Source organism: Cyrtonyx montezumae, unplaced genomic scaffold (genome assembly GCF_038088225.1).
Source record: "Cyrtonyx montezumae isolate F1298 unplaced genomic scaffold, pur_monq_1.0 scaffold_32, whole genome shotgun sequence".
NCBI classification, from domain to species: Eukaryota; Metazoa; Chordata; class Aves; order Galliformes; family Odontophoridae; genus Cyrtonyx; species Cyrtonyx montezumae.
Window position 1 is genome coordinate 980,249 of NW_027072037.1, and position 23,556 is coordinate 1,003,804.

At 40.7% G+C, this 23,556-nt stretch overlaps 1 protein-coding gene across 4 annotated transcripts in view; it reads left to right on the forward strand.

Moving 5' to 3' along the window:
- The window catches only part of ADCYAP1R1 (ADCYAP receptor type I), a 130,762-nt gene that overhangs the window by 52,475 nt on the left and 54,731 nt on the right, over positions 1-23,556 (forward strand). For all 4 annotated transcript variants that reach the window (XM_065744807.1, XM_065744808.1, XM_065744809.1 and 1 more), the window contains exon 3: positions 2,904-3,009. In XM_065744807.1, coding sequence (XP_065600879.1) covers positions 2,904-3,009 — 106 coding nt within the window. The remainder of the gene's footprint in view (positions 1-2,903; positions 3,010-23,556) is intronic.

Consider the following 23,556-nt stretch of genomic DNA (forward strand, 5'->3'; position numbering starts at 1 on the left):
ACATTCTGTACTGCCTGAACAAGGCTTACTCAAATGCCACTGCCTAAATTTAGTCTGTTTAGTCTGATGCATCTGACTAAATGTGAATGTCTGTGAAGAAAACAGTGAAACGAGCTGTTCACCTTACACTCTATTTATTGTCATTAGAGTTTCAGCTTTGATTTACTTCTCACTAAAGATGTCAAAAATGGAAGCGTAAATCACACTCTTTTGTCCTTTGATTATAGATGGAATCTAAATCTTCTTAAAGGACCAGTAGGACATTAGAAGTTGGGCATGGTGGGTTTCTTAATGTTTTGCATCCTTTGATGGACTTTGCATCCATCCATCCATGTGTATGTTTTGAACATCAGTGGACACTCAACATCCATGATATGAAGCTTCAGAGAATTCTGCAGCTTAACAATAAGTTAAGAGATGTTTCCTTTTGTTTCTTTGTATTCTGCCTCTGCAGAGTTGGCAATTACGAAATGAAAGCTTTTGTAATCTGTACGTGCCAAAGCGTATAGGAACTGTGAAGTTCTTGTATCGAGACAGCTCCCAGGCACTCCTTTCAGACATGGGCAGCTGTGTGGCCAAAGAAATTTCCCTATCTTTGGTGACGTTCAGGGGACGATGTAGTAAAAGCTGTTACTTTCTTGAGAGATCCCAGAGATCTGTGACAGTGTCTATTTTCCAGGCCCTTGGGAGCCCTTAAAACAGAACACATTTTGCTTCCAAGATAAACAACTCTAATATGCTTGTGCTTGGTGTATCCCGTGGAGCAGAGGGCTTGAATTTATTACTGGGACTTTAGAGGTGGAACTGTGTAGCAATAGCAGTTCCTTCCAATGGTGAGGAAGGCTTTCCATTAGAGGTTCATTAAGAAATCCTCTCTTTGAAGTAGGGTTGGTAACCATTACAATGCCAAAAGCCTACAAACGGGTCCCTGCCACTTAGCCTACATGAGTGCACAACGAAGTATAACCAAACTTGGATTATGTATGCCGTGGGATGTGCTGTAAGCATGTATTCAGTGTGTGACCCAAACTGTTTGCTCCATTCCATTCCATTCCATTCCATTCCATTCCATTCCATTCCATTCCATTCCATTCCATTCCATTCCATTCCATTCCATTCCATGTACTGGGTTGTGAGAGAAGTAAAGGCAAATCCGTGTGGATGGGATTCCAAAAATAAATTGAAAGAAATTGAATTCAGGTATTATTTTCCCTGCTTGCTTGTTTCTTCTTATCAGCTAAGGGAACACAGAACACTTGCCTGTATTAGAAATAGTGCAGCCAGCAGGAGCAGGGAGGTGATCATCCCCCTGTACTCAGCTCTGGTACGGCCGCACCTCGAGTACTGTGTTCAGTTTTGGGCCCCTCACTACAAGAAGGACATTGAGGCCCTGGAGCGTGTTCAGAGAAGGGCAACAAAACTGGTGAGGGGTCTGGAGCACAAGTCTTATGAGGAGCGGCTGAGGGAGCTGGGATTGTTTAGTCTGGAGAAGAGGAGGCTCAGAGGAGACCTTATTGCACTCTACCACTTCCTGAAGGGGGGTTGTGGTGAGGAGGGGGTGGGCCTCTTCTCCCTGATAAATAATGACAGGACGAGAGGGAATGGCCACAAGTTGCACTGGGGAAGATTTAGATTAGACCTGAGGAAACATTTTTTCTCTGAAAGAGTGGTCAGGCACTGGGATGGCCTGCCTAGGGAGGTGGTTGAGGCACCGTCCCTAGCGCTGTTCAAGAAGCGTTTAGATGAGGTGCTAAGGGATTGGATTTAGTAGTTGGGTAGGGATAGTGACAGGAGGATGGTTGGACTAGATGATCTTGTAGGTCCTTTCCAACCTTATGAATCTATGAACCTATGAACCTATGAACTCAGCAGGTACACGCCACTTCCTAAGTAATCCTCCATTATATAGAGTGAAGAAATTAGGATGAAAAACAGACAACCAAGTAGCCTGCAGTGAACTGAGTTGACCTACACCATTTTCACCTACTGTGTGAATTTTCGTGAGACTTTCCACAGAATTTGATTGGAACTTTAGCAGTACCCCTGTGAAATGATCTAATGAAACCTGAGATTTTATTTCCCTTGAATTGACGTCCCCTGGCCACCTTCTGCAGTAGGAATAAAAATCTTTTATTGATTTCTGAGAATGGGTCCCATTTTCAGTTTGTTGCTGCTTTGGGATTGCCTGCATTCTGTTGGCCACAATGTTCCTCTTTTATATTCATTTATCTTTTCTTTTTCTCCTTTTTTTTCTTCATTTTTTTTTATTATATATATATATTTTATTGTAGTGGGCTGCCTTAGAGCCTTAAAGATAGAAAAGAAGTTTTGGATCAAGTCATCTCAGTTGAATTGGCATTGCATTTCTCTCTTGGCAAGCAAGCTGCCTTGTATTCATTCGGAAGAAAAGAAGTAGGAAGCATTAAAGAATGGACGGGGTGAAAGACTGGGAGCAAGAACTTTAATTTAGTTTAGGGTCCTGAGTGAGGTTAATGGATTGTGTGAGACTCATAAGAGAGTGGCAGAAGATCAAACAGAGCCTCAAATGATTTCTGATTCCTCTTTAGATTATTTCTTTATTTTGAGGTAACTTCACTTCTGCTTTATATAAGGAAGAAATGCAATAAGACAAAGCAAACACGTTGCAGACTGCACTTTGATAGAGCAGTGTTAAAAAAATTCTTATGAAGACTGTAATTCTAGGCTTAAGCTTTCTCTCTAGAACAAACAAATAAACATCAAGAAGTGTGTCGCAGTTTCCTCTCATCTATTAAAGATGTTTTTATTACTTTCTTCCTTCTGGAAGGGGACATCAAAACATCCCGATGTCTCTTCATAAACTCTCCAGCTATTTTACATTTATAACTGTTCTTTCACATTTTTTTTTTCTTCTCCCATTTCAGGTTACAGCAACACATTCCAACTGCATAATTAAAAAGGAGCAAGAAACCTGTCTGGAGAAAATACGGAGGGCAGCTGCCCTCAACCCTCTTAATGATTCTTCTCCAGGTGAGTTTTAGCTTGGGTTATGCTGTGTGTATCGACGTGAAGGTTTCCAGACCTTTCCTGTTATGGCTGCAGGGGTTTCCAGCAGTGTCACTGCAAACAGCTTACTGGAAAAAATGCAGTCACTGCAGTTGTTTGAGCCTAAAGAAACATAAGGATGAAAAAAACCTCAATCCATGGGGACACACTGTGTTGATTGCTGGTTATAATCAGAGGTCAGGGATTTGCTTCCATACATGAGGTGATGCAGTGCCATATATCTACCAAATGAATCGAAACCATAATGACAACAGCAACAAGAATCACAGTGGGCCTCGGAAGGAAATGTCTTGATAGGATGTTGGAGTGTTGGGCTGTTGGGGATTAATACATAAGTGCTTCATTGGTCTGCTCTGTAACAGCAATTGCTCATTCCCCCTCATCACCTCAGTAATAAATTTTGCCTCTCTATCACATGATCTGAAGACCTTTACAGGGATTAATGTCATGGTGACTGTAATCTTGATAAAGATTGCTAAGAAACTGAGGCAGCAAGTAAAGAAATTAATGATTTAATATCCTGTCTCGTTTCTCACTGCAGCAGGAGCTGCCAGTGGCCAGCACCAATGAGAGAAGGGCAAACAATGACAAAGCAGCTAATTGGAAATCAGGGTCTCTTTTCTGAGTCGTGTCCAAACTGCTTCTGCTGTGACTTGAATGGGTAAAACTGCTGAGAACTGCAGATGAAACATGCTGTGTGTGTCATAAAAGAGGGGATCTTTCTCTTCTCTTTTTCTGGCCACATATTTTAGCCCAGAAGCAAGAGGAGGTCGGATGCAGATGAATGTGTTACTGTAGTGCTTCCTCTGCAGCAAGGCATTTTAGCTGCTTGGAGTGTGTCCACCAGAGTTCTGCTGTTCAGAACTTTAGACAAATGAACCAGGTGGTTTGATGGAAAGGAGGAAAAGTTATATTTATGTGTTTCATTCCAGCCCTGGGAATGTGCTTTTGAGACTCCTTTTGTTCATTGCAGAAGAGTTTACCAATTATTCCTCAGCCCAGAAGTGGCACAAAGACAAAAGGGAAAATAACAGTTTCTTCTCCACTGAATGATATCAAAAACTGATAATGATCCCTATATGGATTCAAGAATTCATAGATTTTCCAAGGTCAAAGTAGACCATCATCTACCTTGTTCCTTATAACTCACATCCAGAAGAACCCTCTGCTTTTTGGTAACCAAGATACTATGCAGATCAAACTCTTGTGTCCTACCTATTTCAAATTCCAAGTGCACAGCTCAGTAATAAAGGAGGTTGAGTGCCACTGGAAATCCTTCTGCATCTTAGTGTGATGAAAATGCATCACCCATATGGGCAGGGAAAAATTACATCCTTTCAAGCACTACCTCAGCAAAAGAGGTAACGCTCTTTATTTTGTTCCCCATCCATTTTTTGGCTTTGTCAGCTTTTTCCAGTCTTAATGTGCAGTCTTAATCTTCCAGGGCATGTGTCAATTGAAGAGGGGCTTTTCTCTCATTGCTTCACATTTTTCTCTACTCTCTTGAGTAATACATGAAGATGAACAGGTGATGCTTACGCAGTGGGAAGAGTACTGTTGGATGGACAAGAGCAGTGTTGCTCCTCTTTCATCTGACACACATGGGCACAGCATCCCTCGGGTGGATAGGACACATGGTGAATTTGAGTTTTGTAAATTTGCCCAGACTTTTTTTTGTTGTTGTTGTTCACAACTTCCTATGGCGATGAGTTCTACCTCAGTACAGGGCTTTAGGTCAAGAAGCCACATTTCATCTGAGATATTTATTTTCCAGTGAACAGTTCTGGCTTTTTTTTTTCTTGCTTGAAAGCCATTTCTTTCAAGGAATCCTCTTTGCTGCCATTTCTCCATACCTTTGTTAGTTACTGTAGACATGTTTTACATGTATTTCATTTCATCTTTGGCGCTGGTGCTGTAACATCCCACTCTATCCCCTTTAAACCCTCACCTTCTAGACTTGCTTTTAATGTTTGATGTTCATTTCAAGCCATATCCTGCCACTCTCATTTCCAACAAGGTGTTATCTACATCACTGAAGGATGGGACATCAGCAGACCTGTATTCTCAATAACTTCAATATACTACTACTGTTTAGAAAAATACCTTGCTGGTGATGGTTACAAGTGGTGTACCAGTGTGACATACTCCCCACACAATGAATATTTAGGAAGCACCCAATTACTTCCAAAGCATTTTTGCTCCCAGTCTTAATGGATTGGGTGCTACTTTCCCTGGTTGAACCTGTCTTGTAAGTTACCAAGCACTGTCTGGACAAATATGATGAAGAGGTGGTATCTTTTTCTTAATTGTCTGTAACAATAAGACATTAATGATAGCAGGTACTGGATAAAGATGTTGCCACCTTATTTCCATTCAAAGAAAGAGAAATATAGGACAAGTAAATCCCTTGCCTGACAGAAAAACTGAAAGAAAGAAGAACTCCTTCCTGGGTAGTGAATTTCCAAGAAACAGTTTGATACATGAATTTGCTGAGAATTTCTTTCTCCTTAGAGGGTATTCAGGGTATAAAATGAGACTGTGAGTTTTTAGGGGGTCTGCAGAGGTTCAGACACATGTTCAAGTTACTGTGGTTTATCCTCCAAATGAGCTAAACTGTACTGCCTTGCTCTGAAAGTGCTGTAACTCCATATTCTTCTGTTACATGCAATACAAAGTCAAATAATTGCATGTAAAACACAAGCCCAAACTGTGTAATCTATACTTCTACAATATCTGGAACAACTGTATCACAGAGTGCAGTTTAGTGAGCATGGTGGTGTTGGGTGGAATAGATGATCTTAGAGGTCTTTTCCAACACTGATAATTCTTTGATTCTGTGATACTACAAATCCAGCTACGTGGGGTAAAAATTCATAGTAAAAATGATAGTAATAGTAGCTTCTGTTGTCTTTTTTTTTTTGCAGTGATGTTTCACGTAGCTAAAAGTAGTGCATGAAAGGAGATGCACTCTTAGAAGTGGAAAAACATCTTATGGGTTCCTACATTTTGCAATAACTTAACTCTCCTGCTTTTGCTTTGCCCCTTGCTGTGCTCAGCATCTGTGAACGCAGATATGAACTAAATGATTCCCCATAACTCATCTGGATGAGATCCAACAGAACACAGTTTCAGAGCTTTTCACCAGTCTTGAAGAGCAAGGCTTGTGCTGTGTTATAGAAAACAGCCAGCCCTGAAGTATCAGGGCCCTGATGTTACCACCTTTTTCTCCCACTCTGCTTCTCATGCCCAGATGTTATGCTCATTACTGTTTTATCTTTTCACAGTACTGTTTCCACTCTCTGCTATTGGGCTCTGCCTGCAATGCTTCAGAAACTGATTACTTTGAGATTTTCTGGGTTTTTTTTTCTTTTTTTCCTTTTTTTTTTTTGTGTGTGAACTTTATGTTGACTATTTCCTCTTAAAAGCTTTAAATTCTTCAGATGCCTTTATATGATAAGAAATAAGGAGCCCGCAATAGACCCTATGTGTACAAACCTGTCCAGCCATCACCTACAAAATATGCTTGAAAAAGAGAATTTGAAGAAAATGAGATCTCAGCAGGACACAGAATCTGACTCCTTTGCTCTAGAGAGGGAATTAAAGTGATAAGGAGAAATAATGAAAACCAAAAGCTGAAAAGAAAGGAGAAAGGGGAATGACACCTCAAATTCTCCAGGCAGTGGGACCAGCCTATTTCTTATATCAGTATTCTCAATCTCTCTTTGTTCCAGTTTTTGCCTCTGTTTTATTGTGAAGCTGCCCAAGTTTCTGCTGGACCCAGCTGTAGCTGTCAGCAGTCCTCAGCGAACTTTGTGCCACGTAAAAATTGATAAAGAATTGATCCATATGGTCGTTCAAAATATATATATGTGTTTCATTTTTATCGCTCAATTTTATTTTGTTATTTATTTGTTTATTTATTTTCCAGCCACATGTTGTTGAGCTGTTGTCAACCCTGAGGTGTAGCCTGGTACAGGAATTACTCAGATGCTGGATGAGGGTTTCCTGGGTTGTGTCAGCTGCACCCTGGGCTGCATCAACAGTGGGGGTGGAAGTAGGGCAGGGAGGGGATTGTCCCCCTCAGCTCTGCCCTCATGGGGCCCCATCTGCAGGATTGTGTCCAGGTCTGAGGCCCCAACCCAGAAAGATGCCAGAAGTGCTGGAGAGGGTCCAGAGCAGGCTATAAAGATGCTCAGAGGACTGGAGCACCTCTGCTATGAAGACAGGTTGAGGGAACTGGGATTGTTCAGCCTAGGGAAGAGAAGGCTCCAGGGAGACCTCACTGCAGCCTTCAATGGAGGCTTATAGGGGCCTGTTAAGAAATATGGAGGGAGTCTTTTGTGCAAAGACATAATGGCCATTCTAAATGGAAAGTGGGATTTAGGCTAGACATAAGGAAGAAGTTATTCAAGATGAGGATGATGAAGTGTTAGCATGGGTCACCCTGAGAAGCTATGGATTCCTCATCCCTGGAGCAAGGCGAGGTTAGATGGGACTTGAGGCAACATCGTCTGGTGGGAGATGGCCTTACCTGTGACATGGGAGTTTACCTAGATAACTTTAAAAGCCTATTCTAACCCTCCCAAATTAATTATATGATCTTGTGTACTTATCATGGGATTCAGCTAGCTAAATGTTAATGCCCACAAATGCACCTACGCTACATCCGAGCAAGTCATTTTGCTCCTTTTGCAGATCTGTAGATCAAAGAGGTAAAGCCTGAGATACAAATCCCCTTATTCTCAAAGCAGATTAGTTGATGTCTTTTTTCCTTGCAGAAAATGTATATGGGAAACTATATAGGTACACTATGCCTACTTTTTATGAGAGTGCTATGTTATACTCAGTGAGATTTATACTACCTGATTTCAGGTCTCCATAACGATTGCTTTAAAGAAAGATGGAGAGAAATCTGCACTTTCACACGCAATCTTCTCAACATAAGATAAATATCTAAAATAGAGCAAGCTTAAATCTTGTAAGTAGTTTCAAGTGTGACGTTTCTCACATGCTACGGAGTTCCTTGAGAGATCTGAGATGTCTGAGACTCTGATTTAATGTTTATAGAGCCTAAAGTGTATTGTCCTGGAATGAGCCAAGGTGTGATACAGCACAACAATTTGAATAAGAAGAAACAGAAGCGATGATGGTCATGGATCAATTTTAGATTTTCATTCCACCCCATGGCTCATCAGCCTCTTGTTCTTCTGGAACCTTTCAGTTATCTGCTCTCTTTTCGCTTGGCACCCCTGGGTAGTTGTTATTTCATTGTGTGCCTATGCATGTGTGCTTGTGTCTCCCTTGTTGATGCAGCTGTGCACAAAGACTTTATTTGTTCTTCTCACGCCCAGCTTTTAAAGCTATTGAATTGCCACAGCAGGGAGGGTATGGCTCAGAATGTGTTTCTACACCTAAATGTCCTCTACTTGTCTCCTATTTTAACCAAGATACTGACACGGATAGCTCTGATCTGCCTGAATAGGCTTATCTTAGGTCAAAGATGCTTTTCTGTGCGGATGGATCCATCCACCTGACAGTGCAGAGTCTTTTCTACTATGCTCAGGTAGAAACAAGGAGTTTCAAGGTAGAATATAGAGACCGTGCAATACTGAGGATAGAATCCATGTCTATTTCAGATATCTAGCTTGCAGAGATAAACAAGACACCTGTGCAAAAATCAGTACCTGAGCTATGATCAAGCCATACTCTTTCCTAGGCAAATAGAAGAGAAAGAGTTTCACTGATCTTTGTTTTCCAACCATCGTCTCCTTTGGCTCCTTGCTGAATGCTTTTGTGTCTGTCAGCAAGATTTCAGAGAAATCCAATCATTAGATACAATGAATGGATTCGTGTCACCTAAGTATAGGTCTGAAGCAGAAACCAGTTAATGCCAGCTATTTAGGCTCTGCTTATATTCAGTAGATGAAGACAGGTGCTTGGAAGTCACACTTAAAAGTACTAACACGACTTAAACTTGCCTTATTTTAGACACCCATCTTCTCTTATGAAGATTGTGTGCAGACGTGCCAATTTCTTCCCACTACCTATTAAAGCAATAATTACAGGGCATCTGAAGTTAGGTGGTATGAATCACACTGATTATAATGTAGCAGTGTTGGAATTAACAGAATCTTCACCGTCTGGGCATGAGGCAATCTGCAGACTCTTAGAAGAGCCTTGTTCTCATATGGAGCAGCAGCAGATACAGGAGATGTTATGACCCTTCTCCAAACTCAGTCACATTAGTGGAGTTGAAGATGTAGAAGTGTGTTGTTAATGAGAATGCTGAGGTTTGACTGTGATGGAGGAGAGGTGCTGTGTCACAGATTTCTGTTTCTAATGGCCAGGTAGTTAGATATGGGTTTGATATGGGTTCCTGTGTTTTTTGAGCTATTTTTTTGCTGTAGAAGGAAGCTGGAGAATAAGTTCTAGATAGTCTCTAAGAGGTGGTTCAAAATTAGGTTTGGTGGTTGTGTGGTCAAAAACACCAGTCTGAAGAGCAATATCCATATCCATAAAAGCAGTGTGGCACGAAGTGATGGCATTCTTTATTGTGGTGCTGGATGCATGGGGGATCACTCCACCTCATGTGCATACCTGGCACAGAAGAGCTTCAGCTTATACACATTACTTGTGTTATGTACATAAAGGCTGGCCCCAACACTACATACATATTCAGTACTTCCCCTGAAATTGTCAACATAGGGTTCTGCCTCCTTACACCTGATCAGTTTTCCTGTAGAGGGGATCCTGGAGTCTTTCTGGGACCCCTGGAGGTCTCCTCGCTGTGTCCTTTAGTTAAACTCTGCTCTTTTTACCTTACTGGGATGGGAAGGTCCTTTTGTGGGTTTGTTTTCTGAAGTCCGTGAAGGAAACTCTAACTCCTATGTGGTGGTAGAAAGTGGCAACTCTTTATTCTTCATGCTGTGTACCAGATGACTTGATAAATAAATTGTGCACTGACACAGTTCAAGTTCTACATTTAAAGAGTTGAGACATGCATATGACACAGTTCAAGTTCTACATTTAAAGAGTTGAGACATGCATATGTAATACACTGGCATACATATTCATCTTTTTCCAACAACTCAGTAATATATATGCTAATGATTTTTGAGCGTACGTGGTAGGGGGCCTCTGGTGATCTTAGACCACTTAGTTCTTCTTCATTTTTCCATCATCAGCTTCATCACGGTGTTCTTTGGCCAAAATTTTAGCTGTTTTTCCCCATTTTGGCAAGTTTTCATTGCTTGTTATGCCACAGTGACCAACTTCCTATCTTGGTGCACTATAACCCAAACAATAATGTGAAATCCAAGAGCAAAGTCCTTGCATCTGGTGGATGCAAAGGTGAAAGTAGTCTATGGTGAATCCAGTGAAGCAGGATCATTTAGAAAAACAAGGCTGTTCACACACCAAGCAAAGCTAAACAGGAAGGTTTTAGAACTATGGTTGGACTAGATGATCTTGTAGGTCCTTTCCAACCTTATGAACCTATGAACTAGCATTCATTGATTCCCTTGGCTAAAGGAATATACTGGTCCTTAAAATAATATGCTGATTCCTATTGCTAAACTAGCCTATATCAAGATGCTTTGTTGTCTACATGGCCATGGAGTAGTTGTCACTGGTTTTTATCTTCAGAGAGGCCACGTAGAGTGGTCTTGTGATGTAGGCAGGAACCTTCTGCAAACAATCTATTTCCTGCTATCACCGTGCTCACAACAGCCAGTCTGGCAGTGATTGCATAAGGTGACTCACAGAAAAGATGCACAGATCACCATAATGGAGCAGACATTTCTGTTATCAACTTTGGACAGCACGGAAACGTTCTACCAGGACATTTGGTGGCATTTTGGTGGTTCACATGAGGGCTGCCTCCTTTACAAGCCCTGCTAATAAATCTGAGTCATCTCCTAAGCGTTTGTTGGACTTCAGATGAATAGAGAAGGAAAGGAAGTGTGCTGGAATTTGATGGTTGCCATTCTGAAAATACTACTAATCACAAAATGTGCGTGAGCTGCTATTCCCATTTCATAAAATCCTTGCAGTAACAATTCCTTCTGTCTTCTTTCAATCTGTCCCTTTTGTAATCCTTAAAACTGTCAGGAAGTCCTTTAATAACAGAGGAACACAGTCATTAAGGTTGGAAATGGCCTTTAATGTCATCTCATCCAATGCTCCAACTACCTGCAAAAGTAGAAGGTAGAATGGATTTTATCCAGGCTTTGGTAAGATATTAGCTCTGATAAGATTAATTTTGGGGAGCAGGACTGAATAGAAGTATTTTTCTGCAAACAGTTTATTCATCAATAAGAACATAGGTTCCAGTGATATTTCTGAAGAATTTCTGGTGAAAAATAATGGAAAACAAATGTGCTGACATTTGTTTCAGAAATAAAGGAAGTATAGCTAACTACATTTAAATAGAGTTAATAAAAATGAAACATTAACATTAAAAATAGAAAGCTAAAAATAAAAACTCCTGTCTGCCTGCTCAGTGCTTTATTAACCAAAAAGAAAGGAATAATTCTTACCATGTAGATGAAGGAGATGAAGTTTCTTTTTTCTTAATTTTTTTTCCAACTTTTTTCTATATCTATTGAAGCAAAATATCATTTATTTATGCAGCTGTGCTTGTGAGTTCCGTGTTTCTATGGTTACAGTTCATTAAACCACACTGCATCTCTTTCTCTTTTGTCCAAAGTTCGATGGTGCCATGAAGTCTGATCTTGCCATCCACTACTCAGCACAAACAGTGTGCCACTGGAAGCTGATAAAGAGTGAATAGGGGGAGCTTCTTTAGGGCATGCCTATCAATAAGTGGTGATTTAACCCATATGTTTATTTATTTGCACGTTTTGAGGCAAAAGATAAAAGTATTGCATTGTGACTCCAGTACTTCTCTTGAGGCAAAATAATTGAAGCAGGAGATAGAAGTATTTTGTCCCCAGTGCGAAATTATTGAGGAAGAACGTGACTGTTCACTTATGAAAGCTGAAATGGAAAGTTCTTGAACTATCACTCATGGATTCCTATTGCTAAACTAATATACTGGTTCGTAAACTGATGTACTAATCCCTATTGCTAAGCAAGCCAACTGAAATCATGGGATCTGTCAAATACAGACTGGATTTCGGAGTTCCAGTTGTGTTGAGGATGTGTTTCTTCACACTGGTACAAGAAAGGATCTTTAACACATGTGCTGATTCCCTTCCCACTCTGAAACAATCCCACTGATGGTAATGATGAGACCCTTTCCTTTTTGTGGCATAGTGTTGAGAAGGGAATAGAGTCCCTCGAGCAGAAAATGGAGCACTGTTTATTCATCATCTGATGGGGCTATGAATTTGTAGAACGCCCAATGCTTTTCAAGGAGAACTATGTACCAGGAATGTTGCTCCAGCGTGTGACCTGCTTCAGGAAAGCTTGACCTTGCTCCCCCTTTTTTCTTCCGTGTGATTATTATGGTCTGTCAGTCATGCATTTGAATAAGATAGCAGTGATGGTCATCGACTATCCTTCAGTGTTCTTCCATTTCCACCTTGATTGTAAAGGCCTAGCAGTGGCATAGCCCAGGAAACGAACCGATTGTCTGGGACACAGTGGGAGTTGTGTGAACCTGCCATAAAGGTGGCATTGTATGAATTTCCTTTGTCTCTTTTCCTTCCCTTCCCTTCCCTTCCCTTCCCTTCCCTTCCCTTCCCTTCCCTTCCCTTCCTTCCCTTCCCTTCCCTTCCCTTCCCTTCCCTTCCCTTCCCTTCCCTTCCCTTCCCTTCCCTTCCCTTCCCTTCCCTTCCCTTCCCTTCCCTTCCCTTCCCTTCCCTTCCCTTCCCTTCCCTTCCCTTCCCTTCCCTTCCCTTCCCTTCCCTTCCCTTCCCTTCCCTTCCCTTCCCTTCCCTTCCCCTTCCCCTTCCCCTTCCCCTTCCCCTTCCCTTTCCCTTTCCCTTTCCCTTTCCCTTTCCCTTTCCCTTTCCCTTTCCCTTTCCCTTTCCCTTTCCCTTTCCCTTTCCCTTTCCCTTTCCCTTTCCCTTTCCCTTTCCCTTTCCCTTTCCCTTTCCCTTTCCCTTTCCCTTTCCCTTTCCCTTTCCCTTTCCCTTTCCCTTTCCCTTTCCCTTCCCCTTCCCCTTCCCCTTCCCCTTCCCCTTCCCCTTCCCCTTCCCCTTCCCCTTCCCCTTCCCCTTCCCCTTCCCCTTCCCCTTCCCCTTCCCCTTCCCCTTCCCCTTCCCCTTCCCCTTCCCCTTCCCCTTCCCCTTCCCCTTCCCCTTCCCCTTCCCCTTCCCCTTCCCTTTCCCCTTCCCTTTCCCCTTCCCTTTCCCCTTCCCTTTCCCTTTCCCTTTCCCTTTCCCTTTCCCTTTCCCTTTCCCTTTCCCTTTCCCTTTCCCTTTCCCTTTCCCTTTCCCTTTCCCTTTCCCTTTCCCTTTCCCTTTCCCTTTCCCTTTCCCTTTCCCTTTCCCTTTCCTTTCCCTTTCCCTTTCCCTTTCCCTTCTTTTCCCTCCCCTTTCCCTTTTCTTTTCCCTCCCCTTTCCCTTTTCTTTTCCCTTCCTCTTCTCTTTTTGTAGCTTGCTATGAAGATGAGAACAATATCAGAGCAGATTTCTATGCCATAAGTATTTTTATCCCGGCTGTTGTCCCAAAGCTGCCTTCACAGTCAGTGGACAATAGTTGGCTTTTTGAGGGAATGAGTCATCAGACCTATTTCAGATGGCCACTTTCACATATTGTTCTCTAGGATTACCTCTTTCTGACTACTACTACTACAGGGAAAAAAAAATAAAAATAGGATTGGCCGCCATTCAAATGTAAATGTTGGCAATTGGTCAGATGACTTTCACTCTGGAAAGCCTATCTGGCAGTTATTGCTTGCTTTGTTAGTGGGAATAGTTGCCTTCACTTAGACACCAGTCACCGAATGCTAACTGCAATAGGGACAAGAAGGGGTTAGCACTAAGTTCAGTGGCTTTTAGTATGAACTTCAGTGTGAAGATTTCCTGTAAGTTCTTAAGAAAAAACTTCCTTTTCACATTCTGACACTCTGCATTTTGAATATTTAGGATCATACATTTTGGGATCATTTAGGAAGCTGTAATCATGGGCCAAGTGCTGGATCAAAGACTTAGACTGTTGTTTACTATTAAATGTTTTGTGGTTGTTGTTTTTTTCACTTACCACTTCTTCAAACACTTAATATTCTGACATAGGTGGCTGATGACTAAATTCACCCAACTGTACAATTTCGTTTCTTTCAGCTCGTTCTGAGATATATCTGCTTCCTCTTAATATAACTCCCTTACAAACTTAAGCCAAGAACTTCATTATGTAAAACTGCCTACTCAATAATATATGTAATTGAATAAGTGTAATAATTTGGACTGCTGACAGGTTTTGCATATTGATTTTTCCTCAGCAAAATAAGACTGAAGGGCAGTGAGTTAAATCATCTTCAGACAAATAAGCAAGCTACAGCAGTATAAGGAGTTATTAACTACTGCACCTGCTAAGAAGTAAGAAAATATCTTCGTGTACTACTCCAACCATGGCAAAAATGACACAATATGGTTTTACTTTCAGATGAGTAAATGAACTTCTGTGCATCAAAACACCTTAAATAATAATGCTGTGAGCTCTTATTCTGTATCTATGCCTTATTTCTTCTGTTTATATTTCTTATTCATTGAAGACTTTAGCTATGCCCTTTCTTTAGTTGACAATTACAGTGGGTCGTATCTTGGTTCTCTATGTAGGATGTTGAAGAGAGATAAATTGTGGAGATAGTCCTCTAGCAACATGTTAACTTCACACTGTCTTCCAGCACTGAAGAAGCAAAGCAACAGGAACTGCATGTCCTAAATTCATTATATATTTTTTAGCCTCTGAGCTAGGGAGGAGGTGGGTGGGAAAAGGGAGATCCTTGGCTTTGCCCATGGGCAGTTAGCCAGTACTGCTGTCTCCAAATGTGTGTGATAATTTTTTGCTCCCACCGAAAGGGAGGAAAGGAGAATGTACATTCCCTTCCCCAAATTCCTCTCGCAAAATAGAAGGATTTGGAAAGGAAAAATTGAAAGATCTCAGTTTTACATTACTTTCCATCCATCCTTTTGTGAGACAAATGGAGCCAAGAGCTCTTCTCACGTTGTTTCATTTTTGGAGTCCTGTAACGTAATGTGTGCTTCATCCTGTAGAGAAGACTTCTGTATGTTGTACTAGAAAGAAATGGACTTGGCCTGTGGTTTATGCTTTTCAGCTTGAGATACTACAGTCTGAGTTCTACCACAAAAATTCAATGATGCAACACTTCCACAAAAATTTCTAGAGGCTAAACTCAGCTAGTGTTTCCTGGCTGAAAGCCGACATGGGTTTCTTAGTAAGAGAGAAGGAGATGAATTGAAGAAATTGATGTGAAAAGTCTTAACAGACTTAACAGCAGAAGTTTTATTACTGTTAAGCAGGTATTCTTGTTGGCAGTTCTGGGATAGCATTGAGATGATGCTCCAAAAACTGTGCCCCCAGTTGATCATTCAGGATCAGATTAATTTTTAACATGTATTACATATTTATTACATTCCCAGAATCATTATCCTACTCACTCCCAATGATTGCCCAAAAGATACAGCCTTATTTGGTGGTCTTCAACTCCTTTTGTCCCAAAGATTGCTTGGAATGCAAGAATAACTGGATAAGTAACTGTACACACAGATATAGAAAACAAAGGGGATTGTCTCGAGCTGTCTGTCATGTTTTAGGCAAACTTCTCCTGGTGTGTGAATCCTGGTGTCCATGGATGTCGATAGTGGGAAGGTCTTCACAAAACTGGTGCACAGTTTTTTCCATTGCTCTGTGTTTCTTTTGCCTTGTTAAAGCAGAACAGACTTACAACATGCCTCCCCATCTACAATGCTACATCCCAGTTATCATCCACAACATCTAAAGGCTTCTGTAGTGTTGCAAGCAAGCATTAATCGTAGTGTACAACAATTCAGTGGCTATGCTTATAAGGATATATTATCAAAGTATTTTGTGTAATTACTTATTCAAATAAGAAGGAGAGGGAGATTCTACAGCCCTACCTCTATCTCTGATGCATATTTTAATTAAATCTGTTAATTTCAGACGTTTCAGAAGTAGGATAATATGTATTCTCTCTGACTCGTCTGTTTTTGTTTTGTTTTGTTTTCATTTCAGATATATGGGAATATAAAAAGTTAAGGTCCAATTCTAATTACTGTTGTTTTTTTTCTTTTGTTTTTGAGGATAAACTTTATTCCTGTAAGGTAGTGGGAAAGGATTAGAGTTGAGTAAAGTTGTCATCCAGACTTCACAGTGACCTCAGTTAAAATAAGTATTCTCTTTTTCTCATCTCTGAATTTTGTTCCCGAATGTCATGACAACTTGTGATTTTGAAAGCTTGATGAATACAGAGAGCCTTATACACAGATTTATAGATGAATCAAAGCAATTACCCATCTCTTAGACTGTACTGTGAATGTATTTTGGAGTGTCCTGAGGAACAGGACTCCTACTCTACTCCAGTTATAATTCTGCTGCTCTCAGTCTGCAACCTCATCTCCCACTGACTTTGGTTGGCATTTTTTGTATGTATTTCAGTAAAGAAAACAACACTTGGCTCTGTATTTAGGGGAAAGCGACCTCCTTAGGGAAATACTGGATCATTAGATGTTAGACATATAAATTATTGGCTAAATTAACTGGCTAGTCTCCCACAACTCCTCATAAAATTGATAGACAGATAGTGAGATTTGCATGAGTTTGCATACTGAAACATCTAAATTAAGGTGTTTTAATCTGTGTGCTGAGTCTCAATCAATTTCCACATTCTCAGAGACGTTAGCTTCACATTTAACTCCTGATGCTTGATTCTCCATTATTTATTGATGTTATTTCTTTTCTGTCTCTCTGTGTATCTCAACAAATGAGGAGCCCACCCAGCTCATTTTGCCAGGTAAGGCAGATGTCTGAAGTTAAATAGTACAGTCATTACCCTTTAAGAACAGATAAATCTTGCGGACAAACATCAGTGGATAAAGGAAGAGCAACTGATGTCATCTACTTGGGCTTGTGCAAAGCATTTGACACCGTACCACATGACATCCTGGTTGCCACATTGGAGAAAAATGGATCTGATGGATAGCCCACTCACTGGGTATGGAATTACTGGATGGTCAAGCTCAGAGAGTTGCCATCAGCGGCTCAGTGTCCAAGTGGAGACTTGTTCCTCAGGGATCTGTGCTGGATCCAGTGTTCTTTAGCATTCTGTAGGCTGCGTGGACAGTGGGATTAAGTGTACACTGAGCAAGTTTGCAGATGACACCAAGCTGAGTGGTGCTGTTGACACGCTAGAAGAAAGGGATGCTATCCAGAGGGACTTGGACAGGCTTGTGAGGTGGACCCACGCCAACCTCATGAAATTCAACAAGAGAAGTGATTCCACCTCTCTACTCTGCTCTCATGAGGCCCCACCTGGTGTACTGTGTCCAGTTCTGGAACCCCAACACAAGATGGGCATGAAGCTGTTGGAGCAGGTCCAGAGGAAGGTCACAAAGATGATCAGAGGGCTGGAGCACATCCCCTGGGGGGACATGCTGGGAAAGGTGGGGTTCTTCAGGCTGAGGAAGATAAGGCTCTGATGAGAGCTTCCAGTATCTGAAAGGGGCCTACAGGAAGGCTGGGGAGGGACTTTTCCTAAGGACATGTGGTGACAGAACAAGGGGAAACGGTTTTAAACTGGAAGAGGGTAGATTTAAACTAGATGTTAGGATGAAATTCTTTACTGTAAGGGTGGAGAGACACTGGAACAGGTTGCCCAGCAAGGTTGTGAGTGCCCCCTGCCAGGAAGTGTTCAAGACCAGACTGGCTGGGGTTGTGAGCAGCCTGGTCTAGAGGGAGTGGGATTGGAAATAGGTGATCTTAAAGGTCCTTTTCAACCCAAACCATTCTGTGATTCTATGATTCTTTCATTCTATGATTCTATGATCTAGAGCTGTGTTTCTCATCTATCCTTTCCCCTGACTTTTTGATTACACAAAGAGTGGTTTCAGAGTTCCTTAATGCCACTCCTTATCAGCTTGTACCTTTGGTAATCAGGCCACATATTTCATCCTCACACAGTTGTTAGAGCTGATTGATCTGCTTCCTTTACAGAACAGCAAACCAAAGCTAGCCCAGTGAATAAGCAGAGTTTGTAAACAACACAAAAGGCAGGGTTAGAATAATTCCTGATTTTTGATTGAGAGAGAAGCTGCAGGTACCATGAGTATGAGATTACCAGGCCAGGAGTGTTTATGTGTGTGTGTGTGTTCTGAGGGGAAGAAAAATTCCTAGAAATAAAAGACAATTAGCAATGAAATGCTTTAAAAGAAAAAAACACTATTAGAGTGTGTAACAAGAGTATGCCCAAGTCGTATGACAAGAGCAAAGCCAAACTGAAATATTGACTATGAGCAATTAATTAAAATGCACCGAAGAACTGTTGCATACATTTTGAGGACATCCCTCATCTTTGTTCCCAGGACATAGAAGTACTTAAATCTGCTCCAGGTGTTTGGTCATACAGCCAAATGACAAATATGATTCTGTTCCTCCTGTGCTAACCTGCAAACTGCTTAAGACAGAACCCATTGCTATAATTGAATAAGCTAGAAGAAAATTAAATACAGTCCTCCCAATCTGTGGAATGATTACATAATCATCCTGTCATACAGGATGTAGCAGAATCATTTACTTGTTTCACATTATTATTCAAGCATCAAGAACTGATAAAGAAAAGTTAAAATGGTACAATCACGATAGCAGATTGCTCTAGTTTGTATGAATAAGATCTCCTGCTTGGTTTATAAATGGGACAAATGCTTGTATGATTTCTAATTTTTCTTCTACATGCACCTTAAACACTAAATCTGTGAATACATGTGTCTAAGGATACATGTAAATACACAGTTGTACTCCAGACCTATGTCTGTAAATACCGTCTACATATTTGGACATTGAAATTGATGTGTCTCTTTCAATAACATAAGTGGTCAGGTAGTGATGGCACCTTCAGCAGTGCTTAATAACCTCTTCCCATTTCTTCCTCCCAGTCTTTAGACAAAGATAGATCCACCACACTTGTTCACAAAGGATCTCTTCCAACTCTTAACAAAGGGAGGGGAACAGTCTCATCTCCACTACAGGTTTTGCATTACCACCACTTAGACCTTTCTGTGATTTTCTGGGCATTCTCACCTAACACATTTAATATATTTAGGGCATTGGGAATATTTTTGTCTTCTTCCTGGTAACATTTATTGGTTTTGTTTTTATATATTTTACTATATGCTGTTGGGAAAGTGGTGCTCTGTAGCTTACATAATATTGAGTTGTGTGTAGAGCATAAGCATTTACTTTTCCAGGATTAACTCTTCCATGCCTCCAGTGGCTGGGGATACTGCTGGGCTAGCTATGATGGTGCTGGTCATTTCTTCCAAGTTTACATGCCACTAAATTTCTTCCCATTCTCTTCATGCTGAAAACCTTTCCAAAACCAACAAACCAAACAACATCAACAAAACATCTACTGCTTATTACCAAGGAGTCAGAGGAATGATCATGATATTTTTCTGTGCTTCATCAACACCTTCATTCTTCCTCATCATGCACTCTACCTCCATTTTCATCTGTTGATAGCCCTCACGTTGCTTTTTTCACTACAGATTGTAAACTGCCCAAATTAAGACATCTATCATGAGTTCTGGCTGGAAAACATCTCGTAGCTGGGAACTTCTTGAATAATAAATTCCTTTAGTCCATATAGTGGCCAAAATTTCTGAAGTGTATGCCAATCCTTACAATGTTGGATTGGATTTATGCTTCAGTGATATTTATGCTACTCTCTAAATGCACTGTGGACAAAGTCTGAGAAGTTCATCATGAAACAGGAAACACACTACGTGTTAACACGCCTCTTAACAAGCTTTTTAAAAAGCATTTATTTTCTTTGTTTCCTCCAGTAGACCATCAGGTCCCGTGGGCTCTAATAAGGAGTTATTTGACTCACCACTGCTGCAATTTCCAGGAGAGATTATGGAATCTGAACACTGAAAGAAATTAAGTTATTCAATTCAGTCATTTCTCATTCTCAGAAGATTTGAAGGAGTAAACAAGGAATAAATGCCTCTCAAGTGCATCCACATTGGCATCACCGTGGTTACATCAAAAATGAATTTGGCCCAGGATCTGTTACAAGTTATCTCCTACTATAGAAGTGCCTTATCTTTTTAGATAGCTCTATAAAGAATAGAAAAGCAAGAACTGGGGGAGGACAGGGGGTTGAACTTAAGTAGCAGCTTTCTTCTGAGCTTTGTTACAACTCTTGCTCAGGAGGGTGTTTAGCTTCACTGATACCATTTCTTTGGTTTGTTTTGCTTTTTTTTTGCTTTCCAGCTCTAAAAAGAATGGAGAATCTTTTTAGCCACAGAAGTACTATGAGGCCTAAGTAACTGCTATCTATAAAGGCCTTTGAGAGAAGCTAATATAGAATAGAATGCAACATGAGCTCTGAAATTACCAGCCATCTAGACATAGAGCTTGGTTGTGATTTTCAGCCGTTCAGGGCCTGGCTGTTTTGTTTGGACTATTTATCCTCTAAGAAATAAGTCCAAATTTCTGACAAATCTAATCGATTAGAGAACTGTTCACCTCAGGTTCAGTCTGAGCAAGTCCCGTTGAAAATCTTGCTTAGCTTTGCTGAGATTTTTTTTAAGTTCAAAACACAACCCCATAGTGAGAGACTGTTCGAAGCACTGTGTCCCATTTTAGTCCCAGTTCAGCACTGTTATGTGTCATACTAAAAATTAACAAACGAAGAAAATTTGTTCCCTCTTGCCTCCGTTTGTGGCAGAGAAGATTTGAAGTGTTGAATTTATTTCTGGGAAACCTTTATCCTCAAAAGATATGTTAACAAATCCTCTTCTTGTCTTCTTCCATACAGCCAAATCCTCTATTTACAGATGAGCACGAACTCCAAAACTCCATAAAGACATGCTGACAACATTTTTACTTTCTGTATCCAAGGCAACTAGTAAATCCCACTGATCTTTACAGATGTCTTCCTCACAGGCCCATAAGTTTCATAATGGGTCAAATATAAACTATCCATGGGTGGCAGAAGTGGCTTTTTAACTACACAGCTTGGAAAGATTTCTTCTTATAGCACTGGTTGTAAGCCAGGGCTCACTGCAAGGCACACGAGTACTGGTGAAGAATAAGCATACAAGTTTAGAGACGAGTTGCTCCACAAAAGTGGAAAAAATATAGCCTTATTTTTAAGCTAAAACAGTTCAGGAAGATAGTACATCACTTGTAGTGCTCCATCTCATCCTCACTTAATGGCTGCTTATAGGCAGATTGTGCATGTGAAGGGAGGGATCTGACAGGAGAAGGTAGTGGTTTGTGGAAAAACACATCTTTCTGTTTTTCACTCCATTGTTTTGAATAATTCTATAGCCAGTACTTTTCCTGCACTCTTCCCAGAAGTGACTTGAACCTAGTGACTTAAGGGTGAACATTAATAGCACTGTGGTGTACGCAAAGCCTTCTAGGCACTGGAGGTGTAGGCTATCTTTTCCCCTCTCCCACAGCTTAGAGAATTAATGGAAAAGAGTTGATAAAGGCAAGTGCCTTATCTGTGCTTCTCCTAAGGAAGGAGGGAAGTGAGTCAGACATGTTGGTGGGGCGAGATGATGATGACAGCCATCCTGGCTGCCACCAGCAGTGAAAGGAATGAAGGATGCCAGCTGCTGCCAGCTGCCTCCAGCAGTAACCCATGAGCTCCCACCACCCATGTCCTGAGTGATGCCAGATTATCCACAGCTGGCAAGCTTGGCACTGGGTCAGCTTTTGGCAACTTGGAAGAGTTGTTCTGTCCTCCAGCAGCACCTGAATAACATCTCCTAATTTTCAGAGTAATTTCACAATGTTTTTTTTGGCCCCGGAGCTGCAAAATGGAGACTTTCTCATAGAAAATGACCCTTTTTAAAGAAAGTTGTTTTAAAAAAAGAACCCTCTCAATTTCCCAGATAATTGGCTTTTTACTCTTCTGCATAATTAGATGAAGAAATGTTCCAGTGGTTTTGCCAAACGGAAGTTTCCCTTTAAAACTCTTCAAAGCTCACCTAAGGCCAATTGGTTGGCAGCACTTAAAGGATTTTGGAGATTTTCTTGGATGAGGTTTCCTTGGCTAGTAACAATACAAGAAAAGTAATAAGCACGAGCTTAGAATAAATATTCTGTGATTGTAAAGAATTAAACAGCTTTAGAAGAAGAATATAAAAGCTTTAGATATTTCTAATTATAGATAATAGCTCCTGCCATTTAAAAGCTGATCTTTTCCATGTATAAAAATAATTAAGTACAAACAACAGTAATTTGGTATCACCCTTTCCTGTTGAGGTCTAATTGAGATGGAGGCAAGACCTGGACAAGGGCTTTCACTGCCATGAGGAGAGTAGTTCTATGGCCTGAATTATTGGACAAATGAGAAGATCTCAGTTTCCTTTTCTCCACTGAGACAGATTGAGGCCCAGCAGTTAGTGATTAGTGAATGTGTTTGTATTTATGTGTTTCCCTAATCTAAGGAGCAGGAATAAGAGTAACATTGTGATTGATAATTTGTGTCTCTCCTAAGGTAGGATACAGCAAGGATGTATATTGAAGCTCTTGAGTGATGCAAAACATCCAAACCAGGTAAAATCCTTCCTGGTAAACTCAACAAAAAAGACTAGTTCCTGATTCTAAAATACATTATTTGAGTTTGGCAAATGCACAGCATTTAATTTCTTGAGAGCTAAAGCCAATGATCTCCAGCTCATCTTTTTTTTCTCCTACTGCTATGCTATAAAACTCACTATTACCATAGAGTTTTTCAGGTTGGAAGGGACCCATAAGAATCATTGAATCTGATTCCAGGCTCTATACAGAATCACCCAAAAATCAGACAGTGTGTCCAAGAGGATTGCCCAGTGTTGTTAGAATCAAAGAAAACACATTTTTTCTGTTATCTTCACTTTTAGTTTTTAATCTGGGAATACTTTGGTAGATGAGAAGTGAACTATTTCAAATAATTTTATTTTTAATAGCTGTTTGACAACAGCATTGCATGCAGGAAATCTTGGGTCTCTGAAGCTATCATCTTACAGAATGACTGACTCGACTGATAATGTCATATTGTAGAAAATATCACTGTAATTTATACAGATCTCAGCATATAAATTATAAATAGTCACAACTTTGTTGTATAACTTGATTACTTGACACCAGGGTAGCAGTTATCTAGAGAAAGGCAATGAAAAATGTTAATGTGGGCAAACTGTTGGTAAGGTTTCCTGTTCTTTATATACATCCCTCCATGAATTGCTTGAACCATGTGGAATTCTTGTTTAATTCCAGCTTTTTGAAGCCTAAGATTGTGCTTTCTCTTGGTGCCTGTTCTAATCAGTGGCAGATATTAAGTGTCTC